Consider the following 14,836-nt stretch of genomic DNA (forward strand, 5'->3'; position numbering starts at 1 on the left):
GAGAAAACTGCCCATATTTATTCATCAGAATCTATAATTACAATTATTTATCCATAAGTGAGAGTATAGTATAATTTAAGTAGATTGATATTACAACGATATAACTATCTGATTATCAAATGGATCAAGCACTCGACTCAAAAGGATTCGAGTGATGTGGAAGTATCAATAACTCAGACATAATAAAGGCAGCTCATGGCTCATCCAATAGTTGTTGTTGTTTAGTAATTTGAATCTAGTGTCCTATTCTCATTATTATGAAAACAGCCTTCAAGTTACGATAATTAGACCTAGGGGAACCTACATTTTCGGAACTAAGCAAAAAACTAATAGCTGTTCTACTCTAAGAAAACGAAAACTTGAAGTGACAAGAAATTAAAAGGAAATAGGTTTTTGTTAGAAAAACTTACCCTTGACCAATTTTATCTACCATACGATATTTTTGATATGGATCACCTTTGCTTACAATAGCTCTTAATTTATCATGTACCTGCTGATCTGTTAATCGATGATTCCCAGTACGACGCCTAGGTGCACTAGGTGTAGTCGATTTGGCTACATCTTCGGCAGCAGCAGTAGAAGTGGTAGTTGTTGTAATCGTAGCAGTATTACTTGAATCCATTTTATTTGTAGGCGGTTGATGTGGGAAGAAATGAGGAGATTGGTGTATTTTAGTTTGCTGTTGTGTGCGAAACACATGTGTTAAACCCTGTGGTTTGACTGGAACAGCTGGTGGAACATTTCTATCGGAAGTTGATGACTGGATGATCTTCGATGTCCCACTATCTTTACCTATGAGGAATAAGCAGATTCATAGACTGATATAGGCACATAGGAAAATGCAATTATAGTTAGCATATTATGATTTAAGAGACTAAAATGTGAATAATTAGTTTTCCCTAAATCCAAAGACATTTGTCGAAACCTCCACAACTAAGGTATATAAGTATGTATTGGGAGGGGTCAGTAATTGTGAATCAAGATAGTAACTAAAACCTACGCATGAAAACACACATATTTTATTACTGTCATCGATTTGGACGGGTAAATTTGATGACATACCATACTGAAATTTACTCAATTCACTTACTAGTACTGACCAAATTTGGTATATTCTCACTATTTGTTGATGTTGTTTTGTTTGAAGCGAGTACACCATTCCGATTATCAAAAGCTTCACTGGTAACACCATTTTCAGATCCCTGTAATACATTTTGTAAAAATGGTTAGAAAGTATAAAGAAAACTCTGATTATCAATAAAATGTCATATGATAAGAGTTTATTTACTTACCCGGTTATTTAATAAATACTATAAAATCATTTCTACATATGGTCAAATAATACTATATAACTGTAAGATGCTATATGCAGGACATAGAATCTGGATATGAATGTTGGGGAAGTCATATATATTAAGATTTGAAATTTGTGAATCTCTCCATTTCAGAAGTTGAAATTAATGTAAAAATAATGAAAAATATGTTTAATAAGCAATGTTATGAGAACAAGACATTTAGTTTCATTTTGCCCATACAGTTTACAGAATGGTTCTGTCTTACAAAACAAGCCACATTCTTGGAAAGAAACATAATAAACCTTACTACTAGCACGATACAATATACAAGACAAAAGATATATATATATATACTTTAGAAAATGTACAATTTATTCGCCACTAAGTATACCTTGGACATAGTCATTGGAGTAGGTAGATTACTACAAGTTCCACTGCTTGTCATCCATTCAACAGTAGCCTGAGATGTAGTTATTTCATTATTGCTTAATTCACTTTGTTCGTTCTCGCTCTCTTCTTCATCTTCACCTAACTCCTCATCTTCTTCATACTCTTCTTGTTCGTGATCTTCATCTTCAATATCCTCATCCTCTTCTTCTTCATCGGAAGAAGATTCTCCGACCATTATACAGGATTCTGGAACTAATCTATCTTCATGAAATGGTAAACATGTAGATGATTCAGGGATTGTATTATGAAATGAAGATGTATGCCGTAGAGTACCTTCTTCTTTAACACTACTAATTTCAAAATTATTTGTACAACTTTCAGAAAAATCTAAATTTCTTAATACGACAGTAGTTGCATGAGGTGGAACAGGCGGTGGTGATGATGATGGTGGATAGGAGACAAATGAACAACAGTTGTTATGTGGTAACGGTGATTGAGATGGTAACATACTAGGCGGAAGAATACTTGTAGGACTGTTCTCATTACTATTTATACCTCCAAATAAATGTCCAACCATACTAGCTGAACTTGCTAAACCAGAAATACTGACACTTCCGCTAGCACCAGAGCAAGATAGTGAACAACCACTGCTACTGTAAAATGATAAAACAAAATATTTGAAAAGAAAAACTTGATTAGAACCTTGCCAATGATGTAATACTTTTAGAGAGATTAATATAAATAACAACTGGTTCCAAAAAACAGAACTAATGAACATATGAGTAGTAAAGGTCCTACTTTAGTGATTTTTGGGATTAAAACTTATTACTATTCTTCAATAACCAACTAATTGGTCAAAATTCATAATTTATACAAGTTTTATATAATGCTATCAAACTTATTAGCTAAACTGTTTTGTATTTAAAACATTCTAAATTGAAGAAACGTTTCTTTTGTAGCAAACTATATTTTAAACATTTCGTTTGCTGCTCAAATTATTTTATTGAGAAACCAGGTCAACACATGGAGTATATGACCACTAATTTAAAGGGACAAGGGATTCGAAGTTCACAAAATGGCGCTTGGTGTATGAAATACCACTTGAATAGCTTACCGACTGCTGCTAAGTTCACCAAGACTAACATCATATGTAATTGGAAGAGCAGGAACAGATACAGTTGAATGACCATTATGATTATCACTAGCTAAATTGGCATCTCTAGCATGACGGCTATGATTGAGAAGTTGTCCATTTGTAAGGGTTCCTGAGTTCGCTGATATCATGGAGTCTGGCCCAGAACGAGCGATATCTCCTGTATTGTTAATGCTTCTATGATTCCCAAGTGCTGGAGACATTTCGGGAATTGTCGAACCACTTGCACGTCCACCAAATGTACGGGTTGGACTAATACCACCCAAAAATACGGCACCTCCTGTGCTTGTTCTCCTTCCAGACCCTGAAGGACACACGTGAGTGTGATTAGAAGTTAGTTCTACTAAACTTGCAGCGCTCAAACCATTTGGAACACCACCACTTACACCACGACCACCAACGCTGCCACTGTTAGTGGTACAACTGCTACCACGGCCGCTGCTATTGCTACCCGCACAAGAATGTGTAGTTGCCGGTAAAGCACTGGAAATTATTGTCATTCCTGTTAAACTAGTTTCAGCCATTGACATAATTAAATTATTTTCCTCCGCTGAAATAGGTGCAGATGATAATGTCGTAGAATTAAATGAAGCAGATTGATAGGAGCCCGAATGTAAATAGCTGATGTCGCAATGACCTGGTGCGATTGGCATACTTTGAGAGGAAACTGAGCAGGAGCGGGAGTTGGAATTCATCGATTCAACGGAGCCAGAGGAATCTAAATTTAAAAAGCAATTACTTCGTGTGAAATGGAAGAACAGAATGAACAAACAGTAGTACGAAGTGAAGAGTACCTAAAGAAGCAATAAACAGTACGGTATAAATGATCCTTTGTTGAACTTATGATAAATTTGTAATTAGTTAGTGTGCACACTTCTGTGATTACACTTATTAATTCACCAATTATGATTGAATACGTGTGATAAGCAGAGTTTGATCATACAGAATGAGAAAAGTGTATCGACTCAAATCTCCCAAATTTAGATAAGAACAATGTGAAAAAAATAGACGAACAGAGAACCACGTGGTTGAAAATAGCAAATAACAATGGAGAGTTGGAAGAAATAGAGGTTAACTAAAGAGTGAATAGAAAGTGTGCTTAAAGTGAATGTACCTATGTTGGCAGAATTGACCTCCTGGATCCCAAATAGGGATAATAAATCCATTGGCTGAGCATTGGACTAGTCACTTTTAGTCTCTTGGTAGCTGAACAGAAGCGTCGAAATAAAATAGATTTCATGTTATTGTATGAAATTTTCTTTCTTATGGATAAGATCACATCAATATTCATTGATAAGTAAACCCGTCCAGCTCAGTATTGATTAGATTTCATAATAGTATTGAGTTTTTTATATGGTTAAATCGGTGTTTATAAAGAACACAAAATCTTTCATTAATAATTTGAATGTGATGCATTTTTTTATTAAGACTTTGCTTATTAAACTGTGTGAGGAAAACTTGGAATGATTTCTAATTTAGCATCAACAATAAACCACTTTGATAAATTACATCACGAACTGATCTTGGTTAGACCACCACTGGGACCAGGAAGTAGTGGATGAGTTTTTCGTCCCAGAATGGGGCTCCTCAGCACCACCAAGGACCGAACCCACGAATTCCGGTTCATAGGCAATGAAAGATGATAGTGCAATATCGCAGATAGATGAAAGTTAAAACTGTGAACCATTGGATGCCGACTCAATAGTCTAAAGGTTGAGCTCTCTCAGTGAAAGCAACCACCAATGGGGTCGTGGATGAGGACTGAGTGAAAATCCCACACTACGACGAAACAACTCTCCGGTGATTCCTGGTTCTCAATGACGGTCTAAGATTAGTCCGTGATGTGATCTATGGAGATTGAAAGCTCTCCACAAACCCATATACCAATAAACAACTTATTGACAGACAATGTACTGTGGCCAGACAACAAAAACGTAATTTTTTATAAATGACCAATTGTTTACACGACCATTAAATTGGTCACGTGTAGGAAATAATGAATGTACCAAAATTTATGCAACGACTTCCTTCTAAGCCTCAGATTTAAACCAAAAAAACGAAATAACATACTTGTAATGACAGACACATTTGTCATATATTTATCTTTCTGTTTAGCTGATTCATCAAAACATTGTAGTACGCCAAGAAGGATTTCTGGATTCTTTTCTTGTTCTGTTCGTGATATATTTGATGCTGTTAAAAGCATCTGCCATGAAATAGGAAGACCCTAAAAAATCACAAGCACAATGTTATATACATATATGTTATGTTATGTTGAACACAATCTATATTAATCATTTCAACAAAGTCAAAAATCAACGTCAATAAGAGAAAATAAAACACAAGCCAAGAAAGAAATGACGAAACTAGTTCAATCATTTTATATTATTACTATTATCAAAGTACAGACACAAACAAATATACAACAACGTGGTTGATTTACGACTTCACAGACACGTGTATTTCTCTATGAAAATTTCAGATAGACTTCATATTATTGTAAATTATTTTTTAGAAAATAAAATGTTATTAGACGCTTAAATATATATAAGAAAAAGAGAAAGACAACAGAATTTTCTATCTGAGGACATAGAATGATGCTTATTAGATTTAACATCTAGTGACATTTAAAATCTAGATATATACAACGAACAAAGAAAAGATAGAAAAAGTATGATTAAATGGTCAGTCGTATATATATTTTTCTTAAAAATTAATTGACAGAATATTGGCCAAAACACTTCATGTATCTGCTCTGCACCTTGACTTCGTGTATATATATATATATATATATATATATATATATATATATATATATGTTCTGTTGTTTCTTCATTCCTATTGTTGAGAATAACTGAATCGGTAGACTAATAAGCGAAATACTGTTAGATTTAAAAATTTACAGATTTTACCAATGATAAATTTCACTAGAAATATGATATAATGAAGCATAATCAAACACTAAATTTCACTTCAGCTCAGTAAGTGGTAAGTAATTTTAAACAATTTGGACCTAATAAATGACATTTAAAGACATCATGAAATTAATTATGTCTTGTTTGAATATAAAGGAATTGTAAATCAAGGTCCCACATTTATTACTAATAAAATATTTGTTTATGTATAAATAACATTTATCTCAATGAATGTAGATATTATTAGAATGATAACAGTTAACAATTAAGCCAATGAATTAAACATATACAATTATGTATAAATAACATAAAGAGAATAAAGTTTGGGAAAAAAGCAAACACTATAGCCATAGTCGGTAGCAGTAACCAATAAATTTGAATACTAGTTTTATTCTCAATAGCTAAAACGCATACACAAGTGAATTGAAAAGCATACAGAAACGGCTGAATATAGCATCATCAATCCATGAAGTTGTTAACCAGTGAGTTGAAAGATGAAAAAGTCGTTGTAATTGTAATCTTTATTTAGACAACCAAGATGACGGAAATGTATTAATTCTCTTTTTTCTACATTTTTTGTAGTTTTGAACTGAGTTTTTTTTCTTGACAACTCTGTTTATAATGCATAGCTGTGAAAATTTTGGTGTACAATGCTTCAGTTGGTGTATTTTTTTGTTTTTATACTTGAGAAATTTACCAGAGAAAAAATATATATGATCAGGTTTATTTCTTCAGGATTTCTTGTGATATACCATGGAAATAAGTAGTTAGATTCAGTGTATTTCTACATGATAGTGCGAATGCTACTCAGTAGGTATATATATATATATATATATATATATATATATATATAACATGGTATTTATGTAAGTTAGTTGAATCACATGTGTCAATACAGAAAGAGAATAGTAATGATTCCTGATATCAAAAAACGAACGGACATGGTGAATAATAAAGAAAAATCTGTCGTAATGGTTGAATTTATGAATCAACTGAAGCTAGACCACCATGGAAAACTTGGAAGCACTGGACGACCGTTTCGTCCTAGTATGGGACTACTATAATATCCATAAAAACCCTTCTCTGATTAAAAAAAACTATTTGTATGACAGACACAAAGGTGAAACTAGTAAGGGAAGTAGGAGAAAGGAAAAAAATAGAACAAAAGGTCAAACACAATCGACAATCAATTAATTCTTGAAAATAATCGTTTCAATTTGTCAAATGAGTAGGTAACTAAAGCTTATACTTTTTAATGTAACTAAAAACAATAAACGTAATGCATACATTAGTTTATAATCATTCACACAATTGATGTGTTATCTTTCAGAAAAAAATAATAGCACATATGATTAAATCATTCACTTAAATATAATGTTTCCTAAGTGATCTAACTTGGATAAAATATACACTTGGGATGTATTTGTCTGTGTTATTTCATGGATTGTTTATGCAACAATTCGCCTACGTGACTAGTAAGTAGCTTAATGGGAAAGAAAAACAATGAAATTAACAATAACTATCTAAATAAAAATATACTTCTTTCCTACATATAAACCACATGATTTGGCTGTATGCCATAAATTACATTAGACAAGGAGAGTGTAAAATGAAGGATACATATTTATTAAGATAGTAAAAAGCAAGAATTGACCAAGATGTGCAACAGATTTTTGTCCCAAATGTAGTACAACATATTTGGAAAGATATTATTGTTCTATATCAATTATATTATTAAATCCTCATTTTTATTTTAAATTAACACATTAGATTTAATTTGTAATAACTGACTCAATAATTAAAATTCATTAAACTCGGTTTAATTTAAGTAACACTTTTAACACAATCACGACAATTAGATTAAAATACCTCGGCTATATTACAGTTAATTTGAAACAATCTTGTTACTATGATTAAATTTAAGCAAATTATAACGGACATACGTGGTACACTGCAATCGTAAAACTAATTGAAGAAATATTAACAGATTTCAACGATTGTATCATAAATTCTAGATAAAATAAAACTCAGTATACATATACAGATTTAGGTACTCAGATTAAAGAAACATTTTATTTTTGTTTTAGTTATATACTACTTGACCGCTGTGGTGTATACTACTTATGTTGACAGACATAAGTAGTATGTAACACCAATCAGAAGTGGAATGCCTGGTATCAGAAGGTTGAGATCAAATTGAAGAGAACAGAAATGCAAACAGAGAGTAATTGTAACAACAATAGAGTTTGCAAGAGACAATCAATGGGTGTGCAAATGAGCAATTTAATGTATGGTTTCCATATTTTATGAAAACACTCTGCGACTTTGTATTAAACAATAAATTGGTCTTCCCCACCAAGTATTAGTTCACTACACTACTACTATTATTACTACTACCCAAATCGAAGTAATTGAATTGGTGTTTGAAAGTGTAACTCAATAGTTAAAAGCAGTGTTTCTGAAGACTACGAAGCAACTAATTCAACTATCATGTACATATACATCACAACTCCGAACAGATAAAAGTTAAACGTAAACTTATAGAATAAAAATGGTGCATCGATTCAGTGATTCAAATAAAACAGTAACAAGTTGGAAACAATACACTGAATACCAAATACCTTAATAAAAACTATCCGAATACAAATCCTCTTAGAAAAATCATAACAATAATAATAAACAGAAACACCAGTTAAACTTTCCATATTTATATACAGATAATTTGAGAAATGTGGCCTTGACCTACTGTGAGCTTTCGGAAACATACTAAATATAGTAACAGGATAATTAATTGTTCAATCAAGCTGCTTGCTTTTTCTAGATGCTTAAGACGCCTTTTTATTCAATGCTGATTAACTGAGTTTTCAGCGTTCACCTGACTTCTGGAGATTTTCTCGAGGAATTACCGGGAGCTCCAAGCATTATCAAAGTAAAACTTGTAAACAACGAGTCTATTCTAATCGACTTTCTTCATGTTTCTGATGAATATATTTCATACGATAAATAGTTTTCCTGTCTAAAATTATTCTTTTATCATAAACAAAATAAAAACGAAAACGGATTTCTAGCCTCATACATTAAACTAAATACAGTTCGCTGATTCATATGATTTGTCAAATAAAATTGCATAAAAAACATACATGGTTCATAAGTAAGATTTTTAAAGATACAAAACTAATATGGCATATAAGTGAATATTTGTAACGGTACGTGTATATGAACATGAAAATGTTTTTTTTGTTTCTTTGAAGACTGAAATCTAAACTCCTGATTAAATACAATGATAGCTATGATTATATATATATATATATATATATATATATATATATATATATATAGTATTAATAATTAGTGATTGTTTACCGAAGATCTACTTTGAAAGCAGTTTTAAAAGTCAAAGAAAAATAGTGAGTCAACTGACCTTGATTTCGCCTGTGGACTTATCAAATGCCACATGTAGGTTATGCGTAACTTCTGTAGGACCAGAAATTTGTGGTTCAGTTTTTTCCGATCGACCAAATTTAGGAAATCGGAACATTTTCGCTAGGTAAGTAAAAAAAAACATTGAAGATCACCTATCTACAAGTTAATTTAACCATATAACAAAAAAGACGTTTATTTTTGTGGGGGATTCAGAAAAAGGTATTGTTACTGATAGATTAGTAGAGATTGTTGGATTTTCATGGAATGCATCAGGTATTGATTTTAGCCACACAAGTATTGAAAACTAGGAAGCATTGAACTGTTTCTTTGTAGTATAGGACTCCTCGGCAATGTGCTAAGGACAATGCGGTATGTAATCTATGAAAGTATTGTTTATTAGATGAATGATTGAGATACGTTAACGTGATAATAAGCGCCATTTGTACAGAAACTGATATAAATGTGTTCAAATAAAAATAATTGCTACATAGATGTGCGCAACTACCGCACACACAAAGAATATTTTGTTCACTATGAAAGAAGGTTGGATTTAAGATTCATTCATAAAAGAAGTGGAAATCAGTAACAGTTCATTTACTTATAAAAACGTAAAAAGTGATTGTTTGAGTACCATACTTGACACACACAAATAATTGTAGTGAGTGTGCAAAAAGCAAAATGATTTGCGAATCCTACACTTCACTACCTGCACACTTTTTAACTGTGTTTATATGTTTTTTAATAGTTATTCTAGTTAGATAAAAGCATATAGGTATTTGTCTGTCAGCAAAATAACAAATAAGCGGATGCAAATATGCATCAAAACGACTGAGAATTACTCAGAGATTCTTTTTGTCATAACTGCCAATCGATAACGGGATAAACTGATATTTTCAATTATGGGTGAATCCACAGAAATCAGACAAAATGAAAAATACCTATTTTGTACCTATATGATACATACAATGGTTTAAGGGAGTTTGGCGATTTAAAAACGTTTATAACATCAGGATTTTAAAAAAAAGATGAAACAAAATGTTACACACATGGTAAAAATAGAAATATGCAATAGGTCTAAACACAGACACATACAAAAGTAGATGAGACATACAATAATAATAATAATCTACATAGCTTTTACTAGTTACATTAATTCTACACTAATCATCTAACATATGTTGTGACTCAAGAAGAATTGTATCAGCAACATATTATTGTCTTTTGCAGATGAGATGCATCCATAGAAAAAAGTAAAAATGATACGAAAACTGACACTGATCCATTGACTTTTTTAAAATGAACATTATAAGGTGGCTGCTAAGTGAACAAGACTGCGTGTCACAAAAGTAAAAGTACAATTATATATATATATAACAAAAATTAAAAGAGGTGTAAACAAGTTGTCACATGGAAGGTTCTTAATTTCCATTAGTTCATTATCAGATAACTGATAATCCTTTAAGGACTATCCATTATAAATACTACTGATAGTAGTAATAGGGGGATATATAGTATGCAGAAAAACACTGATCAATCATTTTTTTTAATAAAAAAAAACATGGGTACTGTAATATATTTTTAACAAAAAAAGAGCGAAAGCAGTTAGAATAAAATGCATACAGAGCTTATAGTTGAAATATTCCTTATTGCTGAGATAATTATGTAATAAACAACTAAGTGTCGATCTAGTTAGTACACATTTCACATTCTTCTTACGAAAAATTATGGTTCACTGATAAAGTAGGATAACTGTCTCATACTATTTGAAGTAGGCTTGAAAGTGCTTCTACCTAACTATACAGGATATTTATTATATTAATGCTACAACTATATCGTGTTTTAATACCCTGATAAATTCCCAAAATCGCATTCAACTTAGTTTATAATAGTGTTGAGTCACATCGTTGTTAATACTTTTTGACTAGATTTCAATCGATCTTAGTGCGTTAATCGAAGATTGAGTTTAACCGTTCCAAATTTGAAATAGATAAAATCAATCGATAGGTCTCTTGAAAATATCACCTACATGGGATACAATGAGAAGTGTTAGATAAACAGAGTTAAATTCATTAAGACCACAGTGAATACTTTTAGCTAAATTCCCATATTATTTTCTCATGATGCGCACAAACATAATGAATAACCACGCTAAAATTATGATAAATTATTGTTTTCAACTAAGCCACCTGATATTAATTCACCTTGGATGATGATGATTTATGTGTAATCACGTGATATGGAAATTATAGCTTAGATTATTCATATAACCTGGAGATTAAAAAAACTGTCACAAGTGCATTTTGATATTACTATGACTATCATTTATCCTCCACACCGTACATGTGATGTTTTTATTAAATGATAAGTCGTCTAGTCATTTTCATCACACTCTACTCCACTCTGATGTTGTACTTGTAAGGTTAATGATGATACTCACGAGTTAGGCTTATTATTAAGCACAATATCAACACATTCTATAAGAAATCAGACTAAATGAATATTTCCTAGGGGTGACAGTGAGTAATGATCTTAAGATGACGGCCCATTGCCGGGAGGCCGCAGCCAAGGGGTTTCGAACCCTCTAGGCTTTAAAAAGGACATTCACTAAGTTAGATACTACCATGTTCACCACAGTATACACATCCTTAGTGAGAACTAAGCTAGAGAACTGCGCTCAGGCTGCAAGCCCCTGTTTAAAAGGTGACTCGGACATACTAGAAAAAGTACAGAGGGCAGCTACCCGTGCAATTCCGGAACTCCGGGGTTTATCATACAAAGGACGGCTTGAAAAACTGGACCTCTTTACTCTGTCCTATCGCAGACTAAGGGGAGATCTAATTTTGATGTACAGAATACTGAGAAATGATTTCGGACCTAACTTATTCTCTCTCTTTCTTCCCACTAGATCGGGACACCTTAGAAGACATAGCAGGCGAGTAGAAAAGCCAAGAACGAACAAAATACCCGTGGCATACAGGTTTTCACACCGCGTCATCAATACTGCCTGAAGTAGTGGTGTCCGCACCTTCAATTGACTCTTTCAAGAGAAGACTGGACACTCACAGAAGCATACTAGAAAAGGAATAGCATAGGCCGTATGCCTTCTGTCCTTACTACACAAATCTGAATCTGAATCTTAATAAATGTCATAAATATACCGTGATGTACTATATTTGATTAGTAAAGAATGAAGGAATAAAGATGTAACAACAACAAGAAAGATGAGTCATAAACGTTTAAATATAGAGAAATATGCAAGTGTAGCATGAATAGACGAGATTGTGGGATAGAAAGAGGGCTAGAAAAATTAATGACATGTGCACACTTTCAACAAAAGAATACTGAATATGTTATTTTTTCAATATCATCAAGTTTAGATAGACTGGTATGTCTGTTTTCATGAACAGACGTAGACTATGTACGGTATGGACATGTTAACGTATACTTAAGTGTTTTATTTCGTACTAATGACAGTTTATGGTGTGAAACTAGGTTTCAATTTATGCCGTAGTATAGACACCAAATATTTTTCTGACTACTTAATACTGAATGAAAGTAAGATGCACAAAAGGGATAATTCACACAGGCAATAAATGTAAAATATCCAGGAATAGTATAACAGGCATAGGACAATAAAAAAACATGCAATCTGGTTATTTATTTAACTCAATCAGATATTCAAATGCCTATTACTAGTCAAGTGTACTATGCTATATTATCTTACTCTAAAGACATGAAATGACTAAACGAGAGACACTCAAGAGTTGTACGAACATAGATACCAACGTTTTTTGAACTATTCCCAGTGCTGAGATAACCAAGCAGGTGTTGAGATTCGGTGTAGACAGTTACCTGAAAGAGTGAAACTGATGAATTTATTACTTACAAGCTGTGGTTGGAACAGGTACAATGAAGATCTAGCAACCGTCGACCACAATATGTTTCGACAACTGAATAAGAATAGGAAAGGCTTAAATGTGGCAAGAAATGGTGATATCCATGCATAAAATTTGAGCTGCAAAGGTAACTATAGTCTTCCTATATAGTGTCTGGGATGGATCCGAAATCAATGGTTTGCGAATCTAGATGATATAGACCAGGTCGGTCATAGTGGTACAAATATAGTCAATCCTTTATGTCTTAATTAGTTATCAATAAAGGTTTATTTATTTATTTGAACACAAATATTGGTATAAAGGGGCACCGAATAAATATGCGCCAGACAAGTCACTAGATTTATGTGTGGGCTGTGATACTGTCCGGGTGCCCAGACCGAAGCTGGTATCAATAAAGGAAATTTAATGCTTATATCAAGTAAACTTCTTTTCCCATCCACTTATGCAAATTGTTTCACATGAATAGATATTTATATATCTTAAAAGTAGCATTAATTTATTCCATAGTTAACTAACAATATTCTATACAGAATGATAGACTCAATCCACAAAAACATGAAACTTAATGTGCTTTTTCTAGCGATCTCTTATTTGATGAAAAAAAGAGGTGAAACAAAACTTCATAGAAGACTAACCTTTCTTTTTCTTTTTCTCTTCTTTCCCAGGTGGAGTTGGCAAAGGTTTTGATGGAGGCAAAACAGGTTTGTTCTTTTTACGCCTACAAAATGACAGTAATATGTTACTAAAACTCGTATTGAAATATATCTTTCATTTATTTAGTACATCATTGAAGTTGATATACAATCTAAAGTAAGCACCTTTGTAATAAGTAGGTTTATACGACGTAATAACTTGAGTCAGACAACTAATAAATACTAAAAGGTATTGGACAACTGCTTTGTTTTAGAACAAAGATCAAAAGAGTCCATTCACGACCACGATAGGGATCGAACCCACAACTTTTAGGTCACGCGGACAGCACTTGGCTTTTAGACCCCTGAGTTGAGATACAGCAGTTTAGATATCTAAATTCAGTCATTTTATAATATTATACAACCATTCCAATTGGTGATATTTGTCAAATGATTAACACGGTCAGGTCCCCCGTGGTCACGCTTTCTCGCTAGAATCTCGACAATTACCACTTGAATTTCGCCACTAGTGTAGTGAACAGAACACGGGTGGGGACAATCGAATGTATTTAACACAAACTTACAGGACTTGTTAATAAAATATAACAATCATAAAGTAAATGCTTAATTTGCAAAATGTCCATCAATTGTCTCAAAATGACTCAGACTTCATTGTTCTTGCATTTTCATACAAATTGCATCCTGTTTCCATTCTTTACTGTTCGATCCTCTTGTCTCTCTGCTGCCAGACCTTCTGTTCACGACAAACATCACATACTACTTATGTCAATATAAGTAGCACACACCACACTAGTAAATACATGATGATTGTAAGTACAGGTGGTTGTGGAGAATGATTTTAATGATCAGAAATGGAGCTGTCTGAATAATATACTTTTTAAAATTCCAGGACCTACAGTTATCAAACGCCCAACTAGTTATAGAATGAGACATTTCCGGAAATTAGCCTGGTTGAGGGTGTAATGTTAGTAGCATAGATCATTTTTGTTTTTAAGTAAAAGAATATATACTGATGCCCCACATTAGATGTATTATTTCACTGGAAGGCCATATCTCACTTTGACTACGGCGTCTTATGGAAGTCTGTCCATGAAGAAGATACGGAACGAAT

General features: G+C 32.7%; 1 protein-coding gene across 1 annotated transcript in view; it reads right to left on the reverse strand.

Annotated features, from left to right (window-relative positions):
* Positions 1 to 14,836, reverse strand: part of PAK1 (p21 protein (Cdc42 Rac)-activated kinase) — a gene marked incomplete at both ends in the record, with an annotated part of 31,132 nt that overhangs the window by 6,677 nt on the left and 9,619 nt on the right. Inside the window, 7 exons of the mRNA XM_012938945.3 lie at positions 411 to 792; positions 1,091 to 1,202; positions 1,687 to 2,338; positions 2,800 to 3,556; positions 4,909 to 5,065; positions 9,175 to 9,296; positions 13,708 to 13,790. Coding sequence (XP_012794399.3) covers positions 411 to 792; positions 1,091 to 1,202; positions 1,687 to 2,338; positions 2,800 to 3,556; positions 4,909 to 5,065; positions 9,175 to 9,296; positions 13,708 to 13,790 — 2,265 coding nt within the window. The remainder of the gene's footprint in view (positions 1 to 410; positions 793 to 1,090; positions 1,203 to 1,686; positions 2,339 to 2,799; positions 3,557 to 4,908; positions 5,066 to 9,174; positions 9,297 to 13,707; positions 13,791 to 14,836) is intronic.

This window comes from Schistosoma haematobium, chromosome 1 (assembly GCF_000699445.3).
Source record: "Schistosoma haematobium chromosome 1, whole genome shotgun sequence".
Classification (NCBI taxonomy): Eukaryota; Metazoa; Platyhelminthes; class Trematoda; order Strigeidida; family Schistosomatidae; genus Schistosoma; species Schistosoma haematobium.